This window comes from Chanos chanos, chromosome 7 (genome assembly GCF_902362185.1).
Source record: "Chanos chanos chromosome 7, fChaCha1.1, whole genome shotgun sequence".
Taxonomy (NCBI): domain Eukaryota; kingdom Metazoa; phylum Chordata; class Actinopteri; order Gonorynchiformes; family Chanidae; genus Chanos; species Chanos chanos.
Window position 1 is genome coordinate 11,647,326 of NC_044501.1, and position 27,965 is coordinate 11,675,290.

General features: G+C 40.6%; 4 protein-coding genes across 4 annotated transcripts in view; 3 read left to right on the plus strand and 1 right to left on the minus strand.

Annotated features, from left to right (window-relative positions):
- The first annotated feature begins 821 nt into the window (after nucleotides 1–821).
- On the plus strand, nucleotides 822–8,066 carry dis3 (DIS3 exosome endoribonuclease and 3'-5' exoribonuclease). Its single transcript, XM_030780063.1, has 21 exons — nucleotides 822–1,040; nucleotides 1,133–1,290; nucleotides 1,383–1,576; nucleotides 1,752–1,825; nucleotides 1,920–2,087; nucleotides 2,532–2,705; nucleotides 2,806–2,922; nucleotides 3,232–3,369; nucleotides 3,601–3,747; nucleotides 4,197–4,313; nucleotides 4,461–4,562; nucleotides 4,690–4,754; nucleotides 4,857–4,941; nucleotides 5,063–5,190; nucleotides 5,364–5,450; nucleotides 5,709–5,865; nucleotides 6,068–6,282; nucleotides 6,615–6,783; nucleotides 6,931–7,089; nucleotides 7,373–7,495; nucleotides 7,744–8,066. The coding sequence occupies exons 1-21, from the start codon at nucleotides 822–824 to the stop codon at nucleotides 7,810–7,812; spliced, it is 2,865 nt and encodes a 954-aa protein (XP_030635923.1). The 3' UTR covers nucleotides 7,813–8,066.
- Nucleotides 8,067–8,993: 927 nt separating this feature from the next.
- On the minus strand, nucleotides 8,994–12,884 carry bora (bora aurora kinase A activator). Its single transcript, XM_030778960.1, has 11 exons — nucleotides 12,732–12,884; nucleotides 12,385–12,491; nucleotides 12,208–12,253; nucleotides 12,023–12,104; nucleotides 11,833–11,886; nucleotides 11,595–11,651; nucleotides 11,144–11,370; nucleotides 10,900–11,053; nucleotides 9,894–10,507; nucleotides 9,253–9,393; nucleotides 8,994–9,047 (listed from the first exon to the last, which is right to left on the minus strand). The coding sequence occupies exons 1-11, from the start codon at nucleotides 12,882–12,884 to the stop codon at nucleotides 8,994–8,996; spliced, it is 1,689 nt and encodes a 562-aa protein (XP_030634820.1).
- A 525-nt stretch (nucleotides 12,885–13,409) lies between these two features.
- mzt1 (mitotic spindle organizing protein 1) lies at nucleotides 13,410–15,274 on the plus strand. The gene is made up of 3 exons (XM_030780620.1): nucleotides 13,410–13,679; nucleotides 14,306–14,451; nucleotides 14,764–15,274. The coding sequence occupies exons 1-3, from the start codon at nucleotides 13,628–13,630 to the stop codon at nucleotides 14,785–14,787; spliced, it is 222 nt and encodes a 73-aa protein (XP_030636480.1). The 5' UTR covers nucleotides 13,410–13,627; the 3' UTR covers nucleotides 14,788–15,274.
- A 10,002-nt stretch (nucleotides 15,275–25,276) lies between these two features.
- dachc (dachshund c) overlaps nucleotides 25,277–27,965 on the plus strand; it is a 38,480-nt gene continuing 35,791 nt past the window's right edge. The window contains exon 1 of the mRNA XM_030780280.1: nucleotides 25,277–25,815. Within this exon, the coding sequence (XP_030636140.1) occupies nucleotides 25,277–25,815 (539 nt within the window). The remainder of the gene's footprint in view (nucleotides 25,816–27,965) is intronic.

Sequence of the window (27,965 nt, forward strand, 5' to 3'; positions counted from 1 at the left end):
CGAGGGAACAGATTCAAGAGTTGAAGGACATCCAAGCTTTAACACTGAAACTTTGCCAACTACCTTACTTAGCATTGCGATTAGCCTGTCACTGCAACTTAAAAGTGGAGATACTTAATTAAACTAAGAAAGAATCTTCGACAGAGTCTGATAAATGGCAAGCTTTTGTGCTGCTTAAATGGAGTAAATCAGTAATGCAACTATTTTGGCTAACTAACTCGCTTCATTCTTTCTTTTTCAAGCGTCCCGCCCCTCCTGCTTAGGAACCGCTAACGGATGATAACAACAAAACAAATCAAAGGAGAACTTTAGGATTTACCAAGAGGGACTTTCTCTTGATATGTTACGGTTTACTTTACATAGCGCCGTCTACCGTTCCTCACTGAATTGTTTCAGATGCAAGACACAAGTCGTTGTCCTGAAAAGATAAACCTATGCACTGTTACAACGCTAACGCTAGGGGAGGTATCTGTACTATAGTACTGTAGTTTTTACCAGCTGAGAGTTAGGATGGCCTAACGTGATTATTTGCGGAGTTTCAATTTAGAGTGACCATTCTCATTTTTAGAATAATAGATTCACTTAGCCTCATATGAAACATATTTAACAGGTAAAATGTTTGTTTCAGAAGAAATAATAATGCAATTTAAACCAACGGGATTTTTTTTTATTGTGTAAAGAATTCCTTTACTCCCCAAACTCCGGGAACTATCAGGTTGTCCAGCTTGTTCACACGTGTGGTCTCAGTGTAGTGTGTTTGAATTGTTTTGGTGTGAAAGGTTTTGGAACAAAATCGTGCCAAAACCTGTGACATCTGCGAGATGCTTAAATCGAAAACTTTTGTTAAGAAGACCCGTTCGGGTGGGGTCATGAAAATAGTCCGTGAGCATTACCTGAGAGATGATATCTGGTGTGGCAGCGAAGTTTGTGTGGAGTGTAAAGACGAGACACCGGTGCTGCAAAAGGATGCCTGCATTGAAAGCAATTTATGTACATTTCCACACTATTTGATTCCGGACACCAACGTAGTAATACAACAGGTGTGTATATCTTCCTCACTGACTAAAGCGAGATTCGCTGTGAAACGTTCTTCAAATAAACCTAAAGCTCTATATGTTCTATCCTATGCTAGATCGATATTCTTGAAGATCCCCTGATAAGGAATGTGATCATCCTACAGACTGTATTACAAGAGGTTAGACACAGGAGTGCTCCTATTTATAAACGAATCAAAGATGCTATTCACGACAAGGAAAAACACTTCTACACTTTTACCAACGAGCATCACAGGTAGATTCCCAACGATCTGTCACTGTCAGCTTTCTACGAGACAGCATCACAACGATTGAGCCCCGTGTTCTAATGACGTGTAATTATCGCAGGGAAACGTTTATCGAACGGGAACAAGGAGAAAGTGCCAACGATCGCAATGACCGTGCCATTCGAGTCGCGGCCAAGTGGTACAGCGAACATCTTAGCAAAGCTCCCGACGCCGGGGACCTTAAAGTGGTTCTGCTGACCAATGACCGAGACAACAAGGAGAAGGCAGAGAAGAGTGGTCTAATAGTTTATAAATGTAAGACATTCTCATTTAACTGTATTTTTTGAAATGGTGTATGTTGGAACAACGTTCTTTTTATGCTGAAATGACATAAGTAAAGAGTATCAGGGATATCTCTGCTGGCCTCATAACTGGTGAACAGTTGTGTCTGCTGGTTAACTGATGTTCAGTCGTTGCTTTATTCTCGCAGGTGAGGAGTATGTGAAAAGCTTGATAGCCAATCCTGAGCTTGTGGATCGACTTGCCTTAACATCTGATGAACAAGTAAGCTGTACTCAGCAGCAGCCGTCCATCCCTCAAATGGACCAGAAGTGATTTTGGTCTAAGCGTGTAACTTGATATTCATTGCTTCCTGCAGAATGAAATCACCGGCAGCCGAGTCGTGTTTCCAGAGCATTTGCCTCTGTCCAAGATTCAGGCTGGCATTAAGAGTGGGACCTTCCTGCAAGGAACTTTCCATGCCAACAGAGACAACTACTTAGAAGCCAAAGTCTATGTCCACGGGGAAGGCGATGAAAGCACGGAGGTTAGTACCCCATGGAATAGGTTTAGCTTGGGTCCTGCAGTTTGTCACGTAAAGACCCCACAATCCTGATCTATGTTTTTCTGGAAATAGTTATAATATTTAAATAGTAACATTTAAATAATATGTAAATATTCATTAAAAATAAGTGTCCTCAGCATTCAGAAAACACACTCTTAGCATTGATCTCTTTAGCGGGTTTTTGAGTGCTCTGAATTACTCCAATGCGGTGAAATGGTTTTCATTTAGGGCCCATTTGTAGATTTGCTCCCTAACTATATATATATATGTGTGTGTGTGTGTGTGTGTATATACACACACACACACACATATATGTGTGTGTGTATGTGTGTGTGTGTGTATATATATATATATATATATTTTTTTTTTTTTTCTCTCTGTATATCACTCCCTTTGATGTTTTTCTCTATTTATGTGTGCTCATAGGTGCTGGTTCAGGGTCTCTTGAACTTGAATCGAGCTGTGCACCAGGATGTGGTGGCAGTCGAACTGTTGCCCAGAGAGAACTGGGTCGCCCCTTCCTCTGTAGTGCTCATCGATGATGCTCAGAATGATGAAGATGCGGAGGAAGAGGAGGCAGAGAAAAAAGTGAGAAAAGCCGTTTTTTTTTTTTTGGAGAGATAATTCATACAAATGGAATCGTATTGTCGTTCGTCTGTATAAGTTTAATTGACTGACCTTCTCCCGGCTTTGGTTTCAGTTGGACAGCAAACCAGCACAGGGAAGCACGTTAAAACCCACAGGACGAGTGGTTGGAATCATTAAGAGAAATTGGAGGCCTTTCTGTGGAATGCTGTTACAGTCACATATCAAAGAGGTAGTAGGTCCATTAAAAAGCCATTTTCAATGTTCTGTTTCTCATCTTCTGTTTGTTTTATGTGTAGTCTTCTCATACAGGATAATAACTCTCGGTGTGAGGAAAACATGTTTCATTTATAGCTTAGTCTCCTTTCTTACAAACATCAATCTGTCCGCAACACTACAAAACATAATGTGCAGCGACATTATTAATTTTGGTCATAAAGTGTGCACAGCTCAATTTATGAGTGTGTCTGTAATGTGTTCTATTTTCACTTAGATGAAGAATTAGGCTGTAATCTGTTTGGTGTCTTTTCCCCAATGCTAGTCAACCAGGCACCTGTTCACTCCGGCAGACCGACGAATCCCGAGGATCCGTATCGAGACCCGACAGGCCTCCACATTAGAGGGTCAGAGGATTATGGTGGCCATTGACGGCTGGCCCAAGAACTCCAGATACCCTAATGTAAGTGTAGGCCGATGATGCCAACTAAATGCTCATGGGTACTATTTTCTAAACATCTACAAAAATTGACGTTCCCTTTCTGTATAACTGTTTGCTTTCCTTAAACTGTGGTATAGTGTGGACCAGTTCTACTGCGGTGATGCTTCGAATACTCTTAAAACACACTTGACATAGATGTTCTAGATGTATTCATCTTATTCTTCCACTGTGTCGGTTCTGTGTTTATTACAGGGACATTTTGTGAAGAGTCTGGGCAGTGCTGGAGATAAGGAGACTGAGACGGAGGTTCTGCTGCTGGAACACGATGTACCTCACCTACCTTTCTCTCAGGCTGTGCTCAGTTTCCTGCCCAAGATGCCATGGAGCATCACAGAGGAGGTGACAAATCTTATATGTCAAAAAAATTGGGGGTTAAGCTCTGTTTGATTGACACGCCAACAAGCTTTGTCCTCTATTGGAGCACCAACTAGATTGGCCCAAATCCCACCCAAATAGATCATAGGAAAAACTTGGTACCTCCCAATCCTGTTTTAAGAATACCTGCTGTAATTGTTCGCAATTGTGAAGGACAACAGCGCCAACCAAGTTTTGTATAATTCCAGAGACATGCTGTAGAGTGAGCCTGTGTGTGATTTCAAGATAAAATTCCTTGTGACTTATTGTATATAATGCATGATGAAAATTTGTCAGATGATGGTGAAGAAATGACAATATAATAGATCATACTGAATTGCTCTTGTATTGCCGGCCTTTAGTACACTTGGCTCATAGAACTAAATGATGAAACTGATGGAATTTTTTTTTTTTGTCGTTTGTTTTCTCATCAGGATCTGAAAGTCAGAGCAGACCTAAGACATCTCACTGTGTGCAGCGTGGACCCTCCAGGCTGCACGGATATCGATGACGCTCTACACTGCCGAGAACTAGAGAATGGAAATCTGGAGGTGGGTCTGGGTTTGGGTTTGGGTTTGGGTTTGGGTCTGGGTAGGTGAGTGTGATTATGATTGTGTATCTTTTGGCAAATTTTGTTATTTTAAAATGCCACCCATAGTGTAAATTTAATATGACTGATGTTTGTTCTGTTGGTGTAGGTTGGTGTTCACATAGCAGACGTGAGTCATTTTATACGACCTGGAAACGCGCTGGACCAAGAGGCAGCCAGCAGAGGGACTACGGTTTACCTGTGCGGAAAGGTAAAAGACAGACCACCCATAATCAGTCACAGTTCCTCATGCCATGAATCCAGACACTCAGTTACTATGATAAAACAAGAGTTTATTACTTTTGTATTCATAACATTTGTCATTGTATTTCTCACAGCGAATTGATATGGTCCCTGAATTACTCAGCTCTAATCTCTGCTCTCTACGGTCTAATGTGGAAAGGTAAGAATGTTGTTTGAGTACAAGCTTATGCTTATAATGTTTTCTTATAATAATTTCTTATATATAAATATATTACTGATGCTAACTAGCTACACCCCACAGGTTAGCATTTTCCTGCATTTGGGAGATGAACCAAAATGCTGAAATCATCAGCACACGTTTCACAAAGAGTGTCATCAACTCCAAGGTAAGAGTCAAACCTAACAGAAATGCCTTTTTAACTTCTTAACACTGAATAATTGTGACAGCGAGTAATGGATGTGTTGGGGGTTTTTTTTGTTTGGTTTTTTTTAATGATGTCACACCAGGCCTCCTTGACATACGCTGAAGCTCAAATGAGAATCGATGACACCAGCATGAACGATGACATCACCAAGAGTCTAAGGGGCTTAAACAAGCTGGCAAAGATCTTAAAGGGACGGAGAATCGAGAAAGGGTACCAAATTTTTTTCTTTACGTTAAGATGTCTCACGTATCAGAGCTCCCTCTTTTACATTCGAGTTTGCGGTGCTTCTAAATTAGCTTCAGAAAATGCTAGGCTAACGCTAATTTTTAGGCGCTGTGATTTTTGCTCTCAGACTGAGTAGTTTCATTCTGTTTTTGTTCCAGGGCGTTGACTCTCTCCTCCCCTGAAGTGCGTTTCCACATCGATAGTGAGACTCATGACCCGATAGATCTACAGACTAAAGAGCTCATGTAAGTAACTGATATTTTCCTGGATAAAATTGTTCTGTTGTTATATCACATTGGTACCCATAGCGTTGACTAATAGTGTTCGGTAATTTGCTAAATTGATGAGAAATATGTAAATCTTATCAATTATGTGTCCATTTTCAGGTCTATGCCTGTGATTTTATTGCCGTTGATGAGTTTTCGTTGTGGTGTTTGAATTTTGAAGAGCGAATGTGACTGGTCTGAGAGTATTCTGTTATGCTCTGGCTCTTTGTCTCACAGGGAGACTAACTCGATGGTGGAGGAATTCATGTTACTGGCCAACATCTCAGTGGCTCAGAAGATTTATGAGGAGTTCTCCGAGTGCGCTCTGCTCAGAAAACATCCAGCCCCACCACCGTCAAACTACGACATTCTCATCAAAGCCGCCAGTTCAAAGGTGTGTTTCATGAAGTCTGTAATCAAAACACTCTCTATAATAGTTTTTTAATCCGATTCAGAAGGGCATTAGCATCACACAGAGCACAAGGGAACAGTGAGCTCAGTGGAATTCTAAAGATTGAATGTTATCCGTCTGAGCTGAACTTACTCATTTTAGTAGCAGTGTATATAAACACTTGCTTGTTTTTCCCATCCATTAGGGTCTGGTTATCTACATAGATTCAGCCAAAGCATTGGCAGACTCTCTCAACGACGCTCAAGTCGAGGGCTTCCCGTACTTCAACACGCTGCTCCGTATCTTAGCAACACGCTGCATGATGCAGGCTGTGTATTTCTGCTCTGGCATGGACAGCGACTTCCAACACTATGGTTTGGCCTCGCCCATCTACACTCACTTTACCTCACCTATCAGGAGGTAAGAAGCACACACACAAACACACATGCACACTCTTTTAATCTCATATAAAATGCCCTGCTCTATCCACAGTGAGCGGAGTCATGATGGGGTGGTATTGAAAATATCACCCCCTATTGTCACCTTAAGGCCAAAATCAGAATCTATGTGAAGGGTTTCAATTCAGTAATCAACCTTCCACTTTTCCTTTTCAGCTGTCCGAACCTTGATCATCTTTTTTTGTCCATTTATGTTTGTCCATTTATTAGCGCATTATTTCTGAAGCTCACCTGTCCAACACCCAATAAACGTTTTGCCGCGTATTTTGGTTTCTCGTTATGTCCATTTTGCAGGTACTCTGATATCATTGTGCATCGGTTGTTAGCTGTGGCTATCAACGCAGACAGCACCTACCCAGACCTGATGGACAAACACAAACAGGCAGCATTGTGCAATAACCTCAACTACAGACATAAAATGGCCCAGTATGCACAGAGGGCGTCAGTGGCGTTGCACACTCAGGTACAACCCCACCGTTGACATGCTAATGCTAATCCTAATGGAGCAGAAAGATGCCATTGCTCCACCTTGGTGTCATTTGAATCTGGTAATGTGTTTTAATGTGTTTTGGGTTTGTTTGGATTTTTTTCTTTCTTTCTTTGCCTTCAGCTGTTTTTCAAGAACAGAGGGATCCTAAACGAAGAGGGATTCATCCTTTTCGTGAGGAAGAACGCCATCATCGTCCTTATTCCAAAGTTTGGGCTGGAGGGTACAGTGTTCTTTGAGAACAAAGACAAACCTAGTCCTCGTCTGAGTTTCGACGAAGAGGTACTCAAAATACTATACACATGATCTTTGCCACCACAGAGTAGCATGTAAACATCGATTATATTACGCTAGTGTCTGTCTGAAGTCGTCTTGTAATATTCATTTGTGTTGCTTGGCTGTTTTTCCAATCTTCATTTTGAGCCCGTTAGATTCTCTAGATTAATCTTGATTTTTATTAACGATAACGTAAAAAACAAAGAGCAGATGAAAAGCTTTCTCTAGACCGATTTGACTCGTGGCTTTAAAACTATGTTCGAAAACTCACCCTCCCATGTTTTCCCAGGGCCCTACTCTGACTGTAGAAGATCACCCCTTCCACATGTTTGATAAGGTCAAAGTAACCATCAGCTTGGATTCGTCAAACATTCAACACCAGAAGATTAGAATGGCCCTCTCCGAGCCTGTGGTATGTCACATCTTAGTTTTACATCACTTCCTCTGTACAACTTTTTTTTGTTTTTTGTTTTTTAAACACAGACAAAACACAGGAGTTTTATTTCAACACTAAACTTTAATTGACATTGTACTTTACTGGATAACTTGATATCTGGTCATTTTTTTTTCTTTGTAAGGATATTTGTATACATCTTAGAATAAGCGCAGTGACACAGTAGTTGTAGAGATTTGAATGTGAACTCTGTTCATTTCCTACAGATCCCAGGGGTCAGCGTGTCGATGCCAGAGACGGAACCCGAGGCCAAGAAACCCAAGCTGGATCGCTGAGATTTGAACACCCTCCCCCAAAAACTTTCAAGTCAAGTTATGTATGTACTTTCTTTACTTTTGTAAGTGAATGTAAATATGCTTTGCTCTTTTTTTTTTTTTCTTCCACAGATTGTCTTACCGGTTAATGCAAAATTTGTGTTTGTTAATGATAATTCTTGACTTGGGGAAAGAGAGGCTTTGATCTCACTGTTGGCACAGAGTAATAGGAATGTGACAGACTTTGTGAGAACATCCAGATTGGTCGTACTGGTGCTTTTTGATAACTGTCTCCTGAAGAAGATCCCATTTAGACTGCATAATAAAAATCACTTATTTTTAAAACTTAATCGGTGTCTAGCCTTTTTTTTTTTTTTTGTAAACACAAAGTGAAACTCAATGAGCAAAGCCCTTTGCAATGGTAGCCAACTGAATAGGTTTACTGAAGTAACAAAAGGATTAAAGAGGAAAAAAAATGGATTTGTGACTATAAGTCTGAATAATAAAGGTAGGCTTAACTGAAACAAACATACATTTTGCACAGGAAAAAATTAATCATCCGTTTAATATGGCTCAGTATTCATCTCCATATCAAGACAGTATCAGATAAACATAAAACAGGTCTGACTGGTACAGGGAAATGAAAAATATTCTTCCATATACCTGCTAGTAGCACCCATGCAATTACATTTCCAAATCATAAATAATTCATTGAAAGGCAAATAGTAGCACTCCTATCCCTTTGTCCGTTTTGCTTTACTGATCAAAAATTAACGGCAAGATACCATTTAGCTTCACATTCACGCATAAATATCTGTTTTAAAAAAAATATTTACATAGGCCTCTTTACACATTGCATTCAAGTTTCATCAGTCTGTTCTTAATTAATGCTAACGCTGAGGTGAGAAACATTCAATACAGTGGAAAAAAATCGAATTACGATATAAATTCAAGGTAACTGTGCAAGTAATGCTGTGTTAGCATTCAACGTCCTCACTCATGAGGAATGAGTGCTTTAAACATCCTCTTAACAGTTTGTTCTATCTTAGGGCTCAGCAGGAGTTTTATAAGGGGAGGGGTGCGTCAGAGAAAGAAATCCCTGATTCTTCCATCATGCTTCAGTGGGGGGGAATAACCATCTGTAAAAAAAAAGTGATCTTAGGTTTGAATTCTGTTATCAACGCAAAGTCATGCAGCGCCGATTAGGCTCTGCTGTTGGACGTATAGTCGGGTGATGTGTTGACAAAAAGCAGTGACTAAATTCAGAGCGAGTGAAATCAAAGTCATAAAAAAATCGTGAAACAAACAAACAAAAGCACTCTCTCAGATGTTTCGTGACAAAATGAGTAAAATTAACAAGCGCAGATAGCGTGCGCCTCTACACTTGACTCCCGGTCAATTCGTCGATACCAAATTATGAACATAACACCACAGGACGTCGTTCAGTGATTGTGTTATTACCTTGGATCTAGTGTGTTTAATGTAAGCGGTGCCTTCTTCTGGAACGTGCGTGTCAAACAGCTCCTTACTCTGGCTGTCTGAGCTGATGCCATCCATAAGACTGTTAGTGCACACCGAGTATGTGTTATAACCGCTGTCCACCTAGCGTGAGATAGAAGAATAAGGGATTTAATTGGCCTCTCTCCTTTAGTTGGCCTCTGACAAAATCTAACAAACCGTCTCAGAAAGCACATACACATCCTCCCCCCTCACTAAAATGGGACTTCGTTTGAATTGAAAAATCACATATGACATCACATTTGGCTGTATTGCTGTATATATTTTACATGGTGAATTTTGAGAGGAAAAAAAAAAAAAAATCACAGTTGGACTGTATTAACATGTCTGCTCCAGCATATAACTAATCTAACACTTCAGAGAGTCAGTATCTGAAGCATTCTGGAGGAACAGATGCAGCTGACAGGACCGAAATGCTTTCTTTTGCAGCTGTTGTCGCTAACTACTCAAACTCTCCAACCGTTACCATGTCTGTTTAAAAAAAAAAAACAAAACAAAAAAAAAAAACCCTAGCTACCAGTTAAAACACAGTGTCTCAACTGCTCTTACACTGGAGGAGATCATTGTACAGTGCGTATACACACCTGCATACTCATGTCATATGGGTTACAGCTTCCCTCTGTTAGCAGTGACACAAACATGTGTGTGCTCTCTGCGTTGGACACGCTCCCTGTACGTGAGCTGGTTAACCGCACAGGTGAGGCACCATCTTCTTCCTCTGGACCCCAGGCACACGATTCCTCCTTGCTGCTGCTTCTCCTATGTTCCTTCTCCTTTTCTCTACTTTTTGTCTTCTTTTCAACACCTTTACCTTCCTCCTCCATCTTTTTCTCCTCACTAGCCTCCTCCTGCTCCATCTGGTGCAGCTCGGGTAACATAGCTACACTCTCCCCTGACCAAACTCGCTCGGGTTGGCGTCGAGCAAGACTTGGCGAGCAGGAGTCAAGGTCCATGGTGGGCAGTGGTTGGCTGAGGTTGATGTTGTCTTTGTCCAGGAGGGCTGGGTTGAGGATGGGGGAGATGTGAGGTGGTGAGGCCCACCCCTGGGCGCTTTTGTGTCTGGGCTGGAACGGGGAGCAGCTACGGATCGGTGAGCAACCCTCCACGTACGGGCTCTCCCCGCAGTGACTCAGGGCAATGTCCGAGCTGCCCAGGGGAGCTGCCTCAGGGGTTACAAAACTCAACTTCTTCCTCTCACCTAGGGGTTAAATAATAGGAGAAAAAAAAAATGACTTGATGTATCTTTTTGAAGACAATCATTTCAAACGAACGTACTGAAACATAATAATGACACCGACACCGGAATGTTGCAAACCTACGATGTATGAATTGTAGCCATCACAATTTATCTAAATATTGAACTTAGCTGTGGCAGTTACACCGCAGCCAAGTTTCCTTAATGGTTACGTGATTGGTTTGTACTTTGACGTGCTTAGAAGTCGCTTTGGATAAAAGCGTCTACTGAATGAGTAAATGCAATAAATGTTAATGTAATCCAAAACCTAGCGCACCAATCTGGGGGCATAAGAAGTTAGCCAAAGAAAAAGATCCCCGTGCTACACGAGGCCAAACAGCGGTGCTGAAATGTACCTGACATGGGGGTTCTAGCGTGCTGTAGGACGATGGGGGATAACGTGGGAGATTTGAATAGTGGTGATGTCCTCTCCGGAAACATGGGACTAGTGACACTCCCAAGGCTGTAGGCACGACATCTATCCTGGATAGGGCTTGATGAAAACTGACCCTGAGAATAGTGGAGATGGAGAGTACGTTAAGGATAAAGGATGTTAACTTCTAGTAAGGTTCTCTTAACCCCAACACGTTTGATACTCACAGACGATGGGGTCCGAGCAGCCATTTTACATTGGACCGGAGAGACGATGACTGACGACATCATGTCTCCGCCGCCCAGGGGCGCGTCGTGTTCCCTCTCTGGGCTAGACGGGGTTGACGACTCGGATCCACTCCCGATGCCGTCCAAAAAAAGTTTTCGTCGCAGGGAGGAGGAGCTCAGACTATCCTGTACCTGCTCAGACACCTCCTCCGTCTTATAATGATCACCTGTCATGACAATCAACAATACAATACTCAACCGTACAGGACAGAGGTGAACTGAAGAAATCAACGGCCTCACCTTCAGTGGGTCTCCCAATAAATTTCCGGTAAACTGAAGTGTCTAAATTAAACAACTATTAATCTAAATATGAATATGTTCATCCTTAAAACCAGGTCAGCTATACTGCCACACTGTGATGTTTTTTGAATAAAAACAAGAGAATATTTACCTAATATTTTCTCAAGATCAAAGTCCACAGGTAAAGACAGGATTGTCTGGCAAGTTGCTGCAAATTGAACAAAAAAACCAAACAAACAAACAAAAAAACTGAATTCAAGCACACTTCGTAAAGAAAAATTTCATCAAAATGACAAACAGAATCCATGTAAAGCATTCATAATAAACACTCACTCAGTGGTCACAAAACAGAACATGAAAAAATCTGTGATTACAAATTATAGACCAACCATTGATTTTCTTGGTCGATTGTGGCTCGTCTGTCACCAGTGGAGATAAGGGACCTACAAGGACAGATGGAAGTTGCAATTATCTTCTCAGAAGAGAAGAACACAACAAACTGCAGAGTATGTTTAAAGGAGTTTTCTGAACAATGAGCTGAATATAAGTAACCTGAGCCCGAAATAGGGACTAACTTACTTTTTTCATGGTGGCCTTGCAGTAATGGTTTACTAGTTGGGGCTCCCCAGGGTGAGGGAACTATGGTGCCTTTTGTGAAAAACTGCAAAAAACAAAATAAAAAATAAAATAATAAAATTGTACTTCCATGCCAGCAGTAAACAAGTAAACGGATAAACAAATAGACAGAAAGTGAAAATTCATACCTGGTCAATAGCACTCTGTCGCTTTGCTTCAATTTCAGAATCCGTTCTAGACATAAAACACACACACACACACACACACACACACAAATATCTCATTACACTGGTAACAGTTCAACTGTAGCATTTTAATCTATTTACTGTCCATTAACAATATATATTTATACCATGCATGTTTACCTGGTTTGACTCATATACAAAGACTGGCGGTGTATATCTTCCGGATCTATGTGCACAGGGAGGAGGCTTGCCATTTCATCAATAGACCACTTGAACTTTGCTGGTGTCTGTAACAGAAGTTTGACTAAGCATTTTCTGCATTGATTCTCTCCTCAAATCTGTTTAACTTATGTAAAAAGCTTTGGCTCTCGTGGTTTCTTGGGCCTGGTAACGGCGGCATATGAAACACTTTCGGAAAAGGACAGAATTTCTTTCTAAAATAAACTAACTTGAAGAAGATTGCACCGCTTCAGCGACAGGAGTATTATTTAAATCCGAAAACATGCAGAGCTTTCCAAGATACTCACGGCTGATGAAGCTGTAGACCACTTGAAAACAGATGGGCTTGAGACGATTGGTTCACGCAGGCGATGGTAATCGTTAGGACTCTCAAACGGGTTTAGAATGGCTGGTCTCGCTGGCGTCTCAGGCGTTACGTAGGGTTCAGCCGCATCTCCCATCTCGGCGTCTTCTCTTACCAACAGGGATCCAGACGCTTTTCAGTTTCGACAGTGACAATAAATAAGTTTGAACACCAGAACACAGCGAGTATCAAGTGTGGTCACTTTACTACGTATAAAAATCTTGTGGCAGCAACTTCCAAACGGGGGACTAATTTAGTTAATCATTTCAGTTGATCAATGGTAATTAACAATCTACTGTTTGAATTCAGATACGGTGTTGACGCTGAACCCAAATTTTCATTATTTACAAATACAGTTTGTGGCAAAAAAGTTGAGAAAAACAAAATATACACTTACAGTGAATGTACCGAGCGAAAATCCAGAATTTCAACACAGTTGTTCTTGAATGGTTTAAACGTCTGTTTTAATTTTCCCTCAAGGCGCACAAACCAATGGGACTCTAGCGGAAATACCCGATGACCTATGAAATTAAAGATTCTCAAACCCCTCCCATTCAAAACGCAAGTTCCTTTCAGATATTTTTAAAATCTTTATTGACAGTCGTGCAAGCTGACAAAAACCTTTGCCATAGAGACAGTGGTTGATTAATGCCCCGATTATAATAAAACGTGTTTAAAAGTGTTAACAGTGGTATTAATTAAATCTACGAAGAGAGTTGAAGAGCAGTAGTTAAAACTGAGTTGCAGGTCTGAGGGTAGGAATCGGGCTTGGAACGTATCTTACGTCAGGGTGGTACTAATTTAGCCAATGTTTAGCTAAGCTTCTGCTAGGAGAGGATCATGGCTAGTGCCGCCAACACAAATATGAATGCAGTGCGGGAAACAATGGATGGTAAGTTCAGTTGAGAAGCCAAAACGTGTGTATCTGTTTCCATTATTATTATTATTATTATTATTATTACTTTAGTTAGTGCGTCAGTGTTAGTGTTATGGCAGGCTAGCAATGGATAATAACCCGTTAGCAATCGTTTGCCCGACTATCTTAATGTCAACTCAGGTATAAATATCGCTATTCATCTTTGTGCCAGATTTGTGGTATTTCAAGTTGTCGGTTTCCCAACAAAAAACGGTAGCGGTAATGTTAAGGGTATACGACTGCTTACTGGAGGCGTCAAGCATGACAGCTGCCTGTCGGTGCGCCACAGAGCAAGGTAGCGGGGTGTGTGGCCTCTGACATAGATCGTTATAACTCCAAGTCGCTCTGGAGAAGAGCATCAGCAAAATTAATACAATTTGTAACGCTGCCAGGGTGTTGACACTGTGTGGTTGGCGGAATGAGTACCGTGATCCTTGGCAGCTTTAGATAACGTAAAGCAGTTCATTTTATTTATCTTTTTTTTTTAATCTCTTTGTTTTTCATATACTCAGCTAATAAATGTCTGTTGGGCCTGTCAAGAGTGTTGCAAATGTTTTTCTTTAATTCATTAATATAAATCCACTTTTCTTTATTCATACTAGTCCTGCTGGAGATTTCAAGACTTCTCAACACGGGGTTGGACATGGAATCTTTATCCATATGTGTCCGTCTGTGTGAGCAGGGGATCAACCCTGAGGCACTGTCATCAGTTATAAAGGAACTCCGTAGAGCCACTGACTCATTAAAGGTAAGGCAATAGAAAGTGATTCACTGAGTATTCACATTCAGTTCCAGCTAGTTACATTCCCTGAGTCGTAGTCTTCCTAACTACTGAAAATTAAGCAAATAAGAAGCAATTTCTCGTAAAAGTAAGATTTTCTCTCTCTCTCTCTCTATCCCTCTATCTTTTTTGTGCAAAAAGTAGCTGTTTTGTGCTTATCAATTTCGGTCTGTTGTTCAGATTTTGTCATATGATCTAAACATATTGAACAACTTTAAAATTGCTATTTATTAAACACAGTATTATAATTATTCCCTTTTGTGCATTTTTCTCTTTCAGGCCTCAGAAAACAGCACAAGTTAAGGCTATCGAAGTTACATAACCTCTCTGTCAAGCCCATGATCTCATGGAAGTGATGATGACCCCATTTCTCTCAGAGGCTGTTAAATTGAACTGAAATTTGAATTCTGTACTTGCTCCTGTTTCATATGCATCTGTGGTCTAAGAATGCTGTGTTTGCATTTACATTTCGCACGACAGCCCCATGTTCCCTGTTGATTATATATTTTTATCAATGTCAAAGTATTAAAAAAAAATACATTTTGTCAGTTAAGTATGATGTTAAGTACAGTGAAGGTTTTGTCACAGGAGCCTAATTTCAGACTAAGTCAATGATACATTTTCACTTGGCTGAGCTGTGTATTACATCATAAGCTTTCCGTTCCCTGTGCTATGAAATGGCATGAAAAAAAACGTGTCAGTGTCTCTCAATGCCTCAAAGAATGAAACATCACCTTTTCATGTAAAATGTGTCTTACCATGGTTAAAAATAAATATGTTAATTATTTCAGATTAGTCCCATGTTTGTTTGTTTACTTTAACCAGTGAAGTTTACCTTCTCCTCATGTCTAAATTTGGTCCTTTAAGCTTTTCCGAGTCACATCCACAAGGGGGCAACCATAATTTGCAGCTTTTCAGATTATTAAAAACAGCACTTCCGATGTAATGTATCATAAATTACCTCTAAAATATATTAATCTCCCAGTAGTATCACAGACAGTCCATAATATTTGGCTTTGACTCAGTGTATTTGTTGTTTTACAGTCAGTTGTAAAATATAAGACGTTTTGCGTCTCTCTAAGCCAGTTATATTGGCTCATAAAGGTACTTTGAGAGAGCTTTTGTAATGTGTTGCGCAGCTTGGCGAAATTCATTAACATCCAGCCGAGCTGAAAGTGAGAGGTTGTTGTGTCCTTGGCTGGCTAAAACATAAGGCCTAATGTGTCACTCCTGTGGTGAGAGAACTCATTTAGCTGATGTGTCTGTAATCACCTCTACCTTATGGAGACTTATCCTCTCTCTCTCTCTCTCTCTCTCTCTCTCTCTTCTGTAAACACTCACAGAGGCTCTCGCAGTTCTCCTGGGAAAAGCCTGATGTATTTCTCTGATTAAATGCAATCATTTAATTACGGCTAGAAGTCGGAGCAGAGCATCCATCAGCTCAGTTTGTTTTTACTGTATTGCAACACAACACCGAGAATGCGTTTGCGAAGACAGTTTGGGAGCCGTAAAAAATACGTTTTTCTCTGTCTTGGCGGTCGTACATCTGCACTGATTGGGCTGTTAGTGTTCCAGATTGGTCGATTCAGATCTTGTCAGTTGTACCGTCTTGTGAAAACATTACTTCTGGCAAACTCATTTTAGATGTGTGCACAACAGAGAAATAGAGAAAATGAGAGCTTCTCTCCTTTTTTTTTCTACTCTTAACAGTATCCTGTCACTTCTTGCTTATGCCGTATATATTACTATAATTGTATTAACAAAAACTTCTGAACAATTAGACATTTAAGTAATTGCAGTCTGCTCCAAACTTGCCTCAACCTGCTGTGTTAAGGACGTTGTCGCATAAATTGGGCACGTCCGACAGTTTGAGGCTCACATTAAATTATCCACAGAATTATTGTCTCTGACTTGGTGAGATGATGAGTGCACCACAGACACCTTTGCTGTTGTTCCCCATCTGTTAAAGCCAGTCAGTCCTGATTGGACAGCAGCAGATTAGACAAACTATTCTGGGTAGGGTAGTACTTCCAGTCTTAAGATTTGATGAAGAGAGAGCATATTAATAACCATATTTACAGATGTCTCAAGCAAATGTCCGCAATAGTTTGTACAAAATGAATAATGCAACCAGAACTTGGTCAAGCGATTTGTTTTATACAATTAGCGAGGCAAGGCACTGGTTTTGCGAGAACTAAAAAGAGTTAATTTTCTAGAGGCTTTGGTAAATCTGGACCATGATGTCAGAGGATTAACCACTGGTCAAGACAGAGAACACAACTGGAGGTCTATTAAATCACCTCTAAGAAAGTCCCAAACAGAAAAAAAAGGATGTTTAGAGTGATTACAAATGCTCTCTGGGATGACAGGTGTTATCAACTAAAGCGGCTCAGGCGTGTCTTCTCATGAAGCTAGCTAATGATGTGCAACAGCAGGGGTAGTCTATTTCTCTCTGAATTAGTACGGCAAAGGTTGCCCTGGTGACAGTGACATCACTCATCAGAACAGCCAAACACTTTTGCATTGTTTGTCTTCTGGCTTTGAGTTATCTGTCTGTACAGCAGAGAGGCTTCTGTGCATCCAAGTTTTCACAAAAACAGTTTTACAACAGACAGCGTCGGAATATTTTAACATCCTGTATAGAAGTCTGAGAGCAGTTTTAGAGCCAAGCTGTGTGCGAGACTTAAGGAATCCCCACACATATAAGTTCTTAGATGAAGTTTGAGAGTCAGCTAAGTGTGTTATGACTTTGTTCGTTTTGGACTGTTTCCAAAACGATCAGTCATTATTTAAAATTATGTATTCTTACCTTGATGTGTAATTATCATATTTCCAGGCTCTAATTTGCGCATTAATTGCTTTAATTAGAGAAGCAATTAAATGACAAATAATGTTATGGCCTATGATAGTGTCTGCATTATGAAAGTGTTTGTGTAAATTCCCTTGTGTTCTGTTTAGGTTAATAGAATGTTTGTGATTAAATTGAAATTTTGTGTGTTCAAGTATGTAATGATCAACAGTTCTACTTTCATTTAATATTGTGTATTATCTTGCAATGATGCATGCATTGCTCCCAGATTCTTTGTTCACAGGTAGGCCGATTCAGGAAACAGCTGGTATTAATCTAAAGTTGGGAAGTATGAGGGGGGAAAAAACCTTGTACAAGGTTAATTAGAAGTTTAAAATAAAAGAAGTGCAATTATTCTTGTTATGCTAATTCATTTAAGATCCCATTATTAATTTTGTGACATGCCCCCACTTTGTAAACAGACCTCCTGAATCCTCCATTTGACCTTTTCCACACCCGAAGCAAGTCCTTTCTTGAGAATCGTACTCACGTTGACAAATCAAGTGTTCTTAGCCAGTTTAATTCCAATATTTTGTGTCCTTCTAACTCATCGAGTACCACAGTTTCAAATCACGACGAGCCCTCTCGATTTCGATAACTGATCTTAAAACGGACGTCGTCCTTATGTTCCCTTATTCTGAGTTATATGATGGCTTACGTCAAAAGCTTTTTCTGTAGGCCTACTTTCACTTGAACTCTTGCAGATGTCAACTGCATCATCAACTTCATCCGAAGTGCATCAATTCCCATTACCTGCAAATTAACGACTAAAGTGTCGTCACCTTGTTCCCTGTTTGATCAGTGATGGCGTTTTAAATGCCACTTCGACTCTCATTAACCTACGCATCGCCGGTACGGACATTTCCGTGCGTCCGAGCTCCCCGTAAGACAAACAAAGGGCTGATGATGTTAACGGTTGTGTTGTGACAGCGCTATTTATAATGATTAATGATCCAATGTTTTAGTTGATTACTCCGCTGCTGAGTCTCCATACTTGTTTCAATTAGTGTGCTGAAGGTCGCTAAAGCAATCCCTCACCCCCACACGCATGATCTATTCCCATTAGTAGTGGTACAAGGGGCATCCGTTTCTCGTCGCCCCACGTTCATTTGAATCATCCGCGCTGTTAACGGAAAAGACACTTCCTCCAGTTTCGCCGTCTCAAACAAGGATGTTGATACTTTTTTTTCTTTCCCAAAGGCGACGATGACCCACTGACCTATTGCTATAAGGGACCTCTCCTTCCAGCGCTAGCATTTAATACATCCTTATTTATCTAATTAAAGTGGATGGAGTGATATTTATGCTTCATAAATTTGAACTGCTACCCCACCCCTCCCCCTCTAACAGGCTTGAATGGGCACGATATTGTTGTAGACACCACCGGAAGCAACCTGCCATTTTATATCAGCGAAATTTCATTATGAGTGAACAGTGTTTTGTATATAACAACAGAGAGAGAGAGAGAGAGAGAGAGAGAGAGAGAGAGAGATGTTCGAATTTGTAGAGATGGTTACGGTAGCTGACAGTCAGAGACAGTACTATATAGAAAAGAAAAAGGTTCACTTACATTTCTGACATGCATTATAGTCAATATACCTTAAGGTCCTTGGCAGATTTTTCATATACAACAAGCTGCCGTTTTATAGAAGTATACTTTGCAAAACTGGCATTTACAGATGTACGTTCGGCAAGTGAGGGTGGATTCATCGTATTCGTGCAAGGTTATCCATTGCCTGTGTTTTTCAGTAGACACAGAAAGTAAAGTGAAACAAAGGACTTGCACTGTGTGCTTTTTTTTTTATTATTGACCTCATTTTCAGGATGAGTTAGCTTGAGTCACTGAAACAGGAGCATTTCTAAAAAAAAAAAAAAAATCAATTTTCATGTGACAGGAGGTACACTTTGTAAAGCGAATCCTCCAAGGCCGCATGAGAATGGCAAACACGTATGCTGACAGGCCTCTCACCCGTTGCTTTGATTCATATAACCATGATATGATTAAACTGGTCCATCACACTGGTCTGAATGCATAGACTGCGCCGGACAAAAGACTCCCACAATAGATTCATTTTAAATGGCTTTGGAAGACTGAAAATGACACTGCTCATTTTTACACGCTCAACAATGTTTTTGTTTACTTGGTACGTCTTTTTGGTGGGGGGGGTTTCATACAAAGTGCCGACAAAAGACAAAAATGACTAAAGTCCAAACTTCTTGAATGGAATCCAAACCCGGCGTCAACAGACAGAACATGACGTTGAAATGAAAAAAAAAAAAGAAAAAATCTTGTTTCTTGCCTTTTCCTGTGTTGGTTTCTATTCATTGGTACCCCAGGTGGAGACGGTACTCATGTAAAAGAATGTTTAGCCACAAGCAAGCTTACCGCTGAGCCTGAGTGAAGGTTACTTACCAGCTGAAGGGCTCTGCTAGTTTGGGGATTTGATGGATGTGTTAGAGCTCGTGCACAATGGGGAGTCTTGGGGTCGGTGTGTAAGGAGATGCTCTATGATCTGTAAAGAACCTAAGAGAGAGAGAGAGAGGGAGGGAGAGAGAGAGAGGGAGATGAGGCACCTGAGTGTGAGCTGCTTAGCTTATGAGACAGATCTATCAAACTCAGCAACGGCGCTAACCGCAAATGAATGACCCTCATCTCCTCTCCCCTTTTTTTTTTTTTTTTTTTTTAATCCTGACACACAAGGCTACCAAATCAAAAAAAATAAATAAAAAATCCACAACACCGCTGCGGTCAAAGGACAGAAATGTTTTTATTCGAGTTGTAATGGACTGCGTTTCACTTTAAAAAAAGACCTTTCTTTTGGAGATGTGCATGACTGTTTATGTGAGGAAAGAGCGCGGATATGATACAGAACATTGACCGATTCGATACTCTAAACAGAGTTTTGTATCTGTAGCTAGTGTCCTTCTGAATTAGACATGACCATGCACATACAGTCACAGGGTTAATGTGGATCAATAGCTGTAAGCCCCCTATCATGTAATTTCCTTTCACAAATTGAAACTGATGATGGTCACATCTGCAACTAAGCACAAAAAGGACAGTTTCTCATCATCATCATCTGTGAAGTACCAAACACAGCAAATGCTTATCTAACTGTTTTATTCACTTACAGGTCATAAAGACCTTTAATGCCATTTTATTTGTAGGAGGAAAACATTGTCAGAAGCGACAGAGAAAAAAGAAGTTAAGTTCTGAGCTCTACTGGGAATCCCTCGGCATGCATAATTAAACAAATTTGATTGGAATTGAACTTGACTTCTTTGGTTGACTTTTAATGAATGCAAATCAGGCATCTACATCCCTAAGATTAATTTCAGCCAATTAAAAAACACAAAGCTTTCTGGAAAGCATAAAACAGTGTAAAAGTGTTCAAAGGAAGAGTGCCAATGTGTGTGTGTGTGTTTTTTTTTTACTCTATCTCATCCTCATTGCTGGCACTCCAGAGATATTCTCCCCTCCTTGACTTTGATCATGGAATTGATGGTTCCGGCGCGGTTCTGTGAATTCCAATGTAAGAGGAGTACGCTTTCCGCATTCATAAACAGGAGATGATGGCCCTCTTGGTACTTAGCCATAATTGCCCGGTATAGAATCACCTGTTGCCACCCTGATGAGGACGACATTTAAAACCATTCCCTAAACAGCAAAAATAACTTTCTAATCCCAACCCATAAACACTGTACCTGCCCGGTTTTGTACGTTTGGCATGACAAAGGAACTGTAACTGAAAAACTCCCAAATGTGAGTCAGTGATTCAAGATGCAAAACGACTACTTCAGTAAAAGAACGAAACATAGTCTCATATATATATATATATATATATATATATATATATACACACATATATAAAGGCCAGGTTAAGTTTTAATATGTCCGCCTATCCCATTCATTTGATTTGAACAATATTATGAAACATGGTCACTAACAGATAAAGGTATTTACCATAAATCAATCGTTGTTTGTGTTAAGCATGCATCTCATGCTTATCTCTATTGCACACCAATAAAAGAGCTAAAATACATGCATATCATACCCTTGGCGCTAATTATGGAGAATAGAATGTTCTGCAAAATTCAGCTAAATATAGAATGTTACATAGACATGTAGAAAATGTGGAATATTATGTCCTGAAGTGTTTTGTACGTAACAGCACATATTTGGAGAAAAAAAAAATATCCAGTCGGCTGAGAGTAAATTATTTTCCCATCGGAAAGTTACTCCCAACCAGTCAGAGGTCCCCCATTATCCTTCAGGCTTGAAAAAAAAAATCCATATATTCTAATCCGACGAAGGACACATTCAAACCAGCCCAAAAATCACATCCATCTCAGAGAAAATATCCTGCTGACATTTTGTCGACGTCTGAGTTATTGCATCAGGCGTCAGTGGTTGCATCAAACTCCATTCACTTTTGAAGGACCTTTGTGGAAATGGCACGATTAATCCATCAAGACAGGTAGCATGGAGGGGCGCATGCATGGCAAAGAGGATTAAATTACTGTGGAGCTACAGAGACAAAAAAAAATGCATTGCTAGTGTGGCACCTTAACCTGATGGATGGTATCAGTTTGAATAGATTGAGAGCACATGAACTGGAGTACTGACTCTGCACTGCACTGTGTTCTGTTCCCTCTAAGGTCAACAATGCCACAAGAGAATGTAAAAGTTAAACATTTTGGAGACTGAATAGATTCTGATGGCAGTTTTGAATGACATTTACTTCAAATGGGTCCTTAAGGGACTTTGTGGTTACATAAAGAAAAAGGGGGGGGGGCTTCTTTTTATGACTAAAAGGTCAATACTGTTTTGACTGAAGAAGTAATTTGCATAAAACGTGTTTCTGAATGGAGTATAACTTTACTCGTGCATCTACAACGACACACAACACACATCTATACCTCTGTGTCTTTATTATACCCAGTGGAGTAAAACTAGCAATGCACTGAAAGGTTTATTACTCACTTAACTGCCCCGCTACATGTGGTTTTGATAGATATCTCATCCAGAAGTCATTCTCTCGCTTAGTCTAGGCTTCTCCATTGATCTAGCAAGTACTACGGCATCAGATGGACATTATAACAAATGTTCTCTTTGCATTACTGCGGAGTGGCGTTGGCTGTGCCTGATCGATACAGAGAAGGTCAGGGAATGGACTCAGGCCGTGGCTTTAATGAGGAAGTCAATGAAAAGCTGTTGTAATCACCGCGGTAAAGTGAGGAGGAATGCAGTTCAACCCTCTCCTACATTCGCAGTGCTGGTGCTCTACTGTAGGGAAGAGCGGGAATGCTTCTAACAGTTTTCAGCTCTTTGTCGATTTTTCAAAAACCGTTTGGGCTTTTACAAACCATTGGAACACTTAAACAAACATTGCGGTCGTAAACCATTTTGTGTAGCATAAGTTTTTAAACACAGAGACTGCTTGACCTTGATCTGTCTGAGGCACGTTTTTTAATTTCAGAGAAAATTGGACACATGTCCTTCTGGAGTTTATGTGCTGTGGAACCTTAACTGGCAATGGTACAACTGATCCAACTGTTCAAATGAATAAACAGAGGAACAAGTTATTTTAGTTAGGTAAAGAATGTGGGTACATAATGATAAAACATAACATCTACGGCCGTAATATGTGTAGTATTGGTCGCCACGTGGCCAGAACAAGTGCTTAAAGCCAACACAAAGAGTGAAGGATCCCAATAGATTTATAGTCTCGACAACAAAATGTCATTGTATTCCAGTTCGAGATTAAATCTGTCCTCGCGGTGTGTCGGTTGATTGGGGCACAAGCTTCATTCTGTGCGTTCCCCTCTCCCATTGTTCCGTCAGAATAATTTCTCACCGAATCACGCAGTCGCGATAGACGACAGTGTTGACGGCAATAGAAAGTGCTGTAAAATGTCACAGAGGGACTAAATTCCGGCGACAGCCCCTAAGTGACGGTGTAACTGGGAACACGAATGACTTCCTGCTAATTATAATGGATACTGATAGCCAGAGCTCGGTGCTGAATTTTGACAATATTAATTTAGATGAATGTCCTGTCTCTCCGGAGAGCCCATGTTTAACGAGAGTTAGGAGTGAGGAGTCAAATCAATCACTACTCATCATTTTGACTCTCTAAATGTGGCCAGCACAAAACATTGTCAGACAATTGAATATCGTTATTTTTACACCAGTTTCCCTCGGATTGTTTAGATTAGAACGAGCTTTAATTTCTCCAAAAATACAGTTTAAAACTTATATAGGGGGTTCCTGTGGAATTTGCTATTTGTCGGTCTGACTGAATCAGCCTTCCCTCTCGGCCCCCTCAGGTTTTGTGGATTTTCTAAAAGAACAGTATTTAGGGATGAATTTAGTTCATATAAGATGCAAAGAAAAAAGGGTCCTCCAAGTTATTGTGATAGATGCTCCAAGTTTCCTTAGCCCACCTTAGACCACTTACGCCCCTCAGGGCACTACCATGCCCGACAGCTGTAATTTACACAAAAAAATATTTTGTGTTGGAACGGGCATGCTTCCAGTAGGAGGCAAGAGAGGTAGAAGATGCTGAAGATTCTCGCTCGTTTTGTTAGGAGCTGTAATTCACGCTGCTAAAATTAAGCGATGGACTCTCAAAATAACATATCGTTCTTGACACTTCAATTACAGAAGAAATTGTTCCCGAGTCTCTCACAATAGGTGGCAGTATAACCAGCGATCGTCGCTGTGGGCCAGGCGTGTGTGTGTGTCTGTGTGTTTGTATGTGATGCATGCGCGCGCGCGTTCGCGCGTTGTGCTGTTGCCGGCGCGAGGGCGGGCACGCGCTCACTTCACTTGCAACTCAGTAATGTTTCAGGGCGAACAGGCAAAATGCTCCTATCTCAGAGACTGAATAGCCAAATATTTGTTATCGTTGTCGGAGTTGCACGAACTTTTCTGTGCCTCTTAATTAAAGAGTGTGTCCCACCCTTGCACAATGAAAGTTATTTATCCTTCTCTTTTTAAAGTTCATCAATTATATTCTGATACCCTTAATGTCCATAAGGGGATGATGTATAATTGCCTTAATCATTTCTTATTCAAATTTTCACCATGCTTTCTAAAGCATATCAATTTTGTTAATACCATGTAATTAAAATATGTCAGTGCACTACAAGGCTCGGGCTGTATTAATGACCGTGAAAATTGTTTTAATTAAATAGCCAATTATAGCAAAGCCCCAACCATGAGAATTGACATTTAAATGAGCTTTATTTAAATTGCTTTCAATATTGTTTCATCAGAATTTCTCACGCAGTGAATTAATCATTGGCTCACGTGAAAACACAATGACATTAACAACTAAAGAACTGTTATTTCCCATCTGAATATGCGTTTAAATTGCTTTTGTGTGTCTAAACAGCACAGTCTACAAACCTGGCTTTGTATACATCAGTTTTCTTCTCAAAAGACTTGAAGAAACAATTTAAGTAGACCACACGTTCTTTTGAAATAATTGCTAAGTTTGAATGTACCTTTGTTGAGGTTTGTCCCTGGTTTAAGTCTTTGGACATATATGATTAAATTAAATTAAAACTGATGAACATTGGTTACGTGTAAAACTTGTCTTCTCTTGTCTTCGGTTACCTGCTTTGAGAGCGAAAAACGCACGTGCGCGCTGTGTCTCTTCCAAAGTCTCTCAGTTTCTTAGCTCCGCCTCTACGAGCGCAATGTGACAGTTTCAGCCCGTCCGAGCAGCTACTTGCCACTTATTCTCTCTGTCACTATCAAGCTTTGATCGATGTCCTGACGCAAGGACCCGTTTCGCATTCTCCATGCTCATCGTCGCCTAGGCTATTTTTACTTTGAAACAAATCTGACCTGATTCTTCCGCTTGTTTTTAACTTATTGTTGCTCAAGAGTTACTTTAATCCGTAGACTTTTTAATTTATTGTTTAACGTCTACCATGGCCACGCCGGCTGCTTTGATGCCCTCGACTCCGATAGCCCATCAACCTCCTATCTCTGTCTCAGCGGCCACCAGTTCACCGACCCCAGCCGCACTCTCGTCTTCGCCTTTAGTTGCCCCCACCGGACAAAGCCTGTTTAGATCGGACCTGCTACCCTCGGGCAGCCCCGCTATCCCGGTCGGAAGTCTCCCAAGCAAACCCGTGTATTCCACCCCGTCGCCGGTCGAGAACACTCCGCAGAACAACGAGTGTAGAATGGTTGAGGTGAGGGGCGCGAAGCTCGCCTCCTTCACAGTCAATGGCAACGAGCTCATTTGCCTTCCTCAAGCATTCGACCTCTTTCTGAAGCACCTGGTCGGTGGTCTGCATACGGTGTACACCAAACTCAAAAGGTTGGAGATAACGCCCGTAGTTTGCAACGTGGAGCAGGTTCGCATCCTCCGTGGACTGGGGGCGATTCAACCTGGAGTCAACCGCTGCAAACTCATCTCTAGAAAAGACTTTGAGGTCCTTTACAACGACTGCACAAATGCAAGGTGAGTGTCTGAACCTCAGCTGTTGACTAAGGCTACTTTTGTTATTTTAAACAAGCTGCATGTTAAAGAGTGCGTGGTAATGGAAACGTTGTTTCAGCTGTAAACAGTTTAGCAGTTCAGCTATTGTTTGACAACTCGTAAATCAGTACAGTAACTGTAAATGACAGAGCTCTCAGACCAGTTGACCATGCTCCTGCTATTCCTTAAGCCACATTGTTTTACCTTGATCTAATTTTATGGCCGATGCTATCAGAACAACGATAACGCTGTAGGCTAACTCATGTTAGTTCTTTTCCATTAATAATACCGTACATTGCTGCCCTAGATTTGCTTAAGGACTTTATTACACCATTGTTATTTGTCTCGAGTACTTCTTAGGTGAATGAACTTAAAAGGCGTAGAAGAAAAACTGTTCTGTGTCAAACGGTTTAATCCACAAGCAGATTCGCAAACCTATTGTGTGTGATTAGTTATGTGGAATCTATGTGAAATCCTACTGTCACTTCTTATCAGTTCCATAACAGCCCTGCATATAACATATAAATAGATATACATATATGTGGATTCTCTCTCTCTCTCTTTCTCTCTCTCTCTCTCTCTCTCTCTCTCCCCGAAGTTGACGGAAGAAAGGAGTTTACTGGATTGTAAAGGCAGTCTATTTTTAGTGCAAAGTTATGCTTGTAATTAGTCCAAATGTTTCCCTTTCGATAAAGTCCTCAGCTTCAAGTGAACTGGCTCCAAGAGATGCTCCGTGTCCCGGCCACGTAGTGAATATTCTCTAAATATAATGTTCTTAGTCCTTCAATGGAAAAAGACATCCAGTTAATGGTTGTGTTTATGTCTGCTGTGCAGCTTAATGATAGTGGAACTGATTGCTTCATTAGCATACCAATATACAGCACATAACCGTCTCATAATTCATTAGGCTATTGCGTGTCCATTGATGATGCTGTCTCATTCAGTTAAATTTGTAATACGTTTAAGCTAGTTTTCGTTTACATGATATCTCAAGCTGCCCGTTAGAATGTTGCTTATTATAAACATCAAAATTGGGCTTTATTTACCCCAAGGAAGTGTGCAAAATATATGGATATAACTTGGGGAGCACGTTTATTCTCTCTCTCTCTCTCTCTCTCGCTCTCTCTCTCTAACAATGCGTGTCATGTCATGTCAGAGCACGGTTTTGTGAGACCCGCTTCCAGCTACCCCGCTTATTTAGGAACGCGTTTAGGAAGCCGCCGGTGTTGGCGAGGGGATGTTAAATGCTTCTGACACGAGTCACCAGAACCAGATGAGAATCGCTCATTGGAGAAAGCGATTCCTGTCCGCTCTCGCTCTCTCCGGCTTTGTCTAATGTAGTCACGAGAAGAAATTGATTCGCCACAGAAATTAATTAATTTTTCATATTGCCAAGAGCGGCAGTTTAAGAAGGACGCTCTCTAGCATTCCTATCCTCTTCTATCTTCTCTCCGTGTAGAATTATGATCTAATCGTATTAATGCTTCTCGCCCTAAGGATGAAAAGATAATTTTACGAATACGTTGAGAAATTTGTACCAGTGCGTATTTATGATTAAATTATGCAAATAGCTCATCTCGTTTTCCTCCTCGCGATCCCAAGATGGTTTAATTAGGATTGATATGGCGAAGACATGTTTGGAAATCAAAGGAGAACCATGCCCAAACGAGCAGAAAATTGAAAACGATCAGCCGTAAAGTTTTAAACGTGTTATCGGTTTCATGATTACTCAATCTATTCTTTACTGTGCATATGGTTAAAATCTTGACAGAAAATAGACCGAGCAATGGAGTGAAAACAAAAGTCTATAAACGAGACAGAAAGCAGGTGCTAAAACATTAGCAATCCATCAGGGAATCAGACTGCATTCTCGGAAGACTGGCGTGTGAGCTCTAATCGCGAACACTCAATGATGGGCATTCGGATGACAAAGATGACTCACAGTGTGAGTCGAAAGAGCATGACTGCACTAGTCTTGTGACTCATGATAAATTAAAAAAAAAAAAACCGTAATAGTTCAATCTTTTTTTACTTTATGAACATTTGGCACTCGGATGACATTCGAGCTTTCCTGACATCAAGCGTATAAAGCTATTCACAGTTTATGGGAAGCAGTGAGTTGCTTTTGATTC

What these genes read in the sequence shown, in the direction of transcription:
- bora (XM_030778960.1), bottom strand. Translation starts at nt 12,884, where the DNA reads ATGGGAGATGCGGCTGAACCCTACGTAACGCCTGAGACGCCAGCGAGA. An exon ending in GACAGAGTGCTATTGACCAG is followed by an intron (nt 12,105 to 12,207) that starts GTATGAATTTTC and finishes TGTTTTTTGCAG; the next exon opens with TTTTTCACAAAAGGCACCAT. An exon ending in ATCGACCAAGAAAATCAATG is followed by an intron (nt 11,652 to 11,832) that starts GTTGGTCTATAA and finishes TTCAATTTGCAG; the next exon opens with CAACTTGCCAGACAATCCTG.
- mzt1 (XM_030780620.1), top strand. Translation starts at nt 13,628, where the DNA reads ATGGCTAGTGCCGCCAACACAAATATGAATGCAGTGCGGGAAACAATG. An exon ending in AGTGCGGGAAACAATGGATG is followed by an intron (nt 13,680 to 14,305) that starts GTAAGTTCAGTT and finishes TATTCATACTAG; the next exon opens with TCCTGCTGGAGATTTCAAGA. An exon ending in GAGCCACTGACTCATTAAAG is followed by an intron (nt 14,452 to 14,763) that starts GTAAGGCAATAG and finishes TTTCTCTTTCAG; the next exon opens with GCCTCAGAAAACAGCACAAG.
- dis3 (XM_030780063.1), top strand. Translation starts at nt 822, where the DNA reads ATGCTTAAATCGAAAACTTTTGTTAAGAAGACCCGTTCGGGTGGGGTC. An exon ending in CATGGAGCATCACAGAGGAG is followed by an intron (nt 3,748 to 4,196) that starts GTGACAAATCTT and finishes TTTTCTCATCAG; the next exon opens with GATCTGAAAGTCAGAGCAGA. An exon ending in TCAAAGCCGCCAGTTCAAAG is followed by an intron (nt 5,866 to 6,067) that starts GTGTGTTTCATG and finishes CCCATCCATTAG; the next exon opens with GGTCTGGTTATCTACATAGA.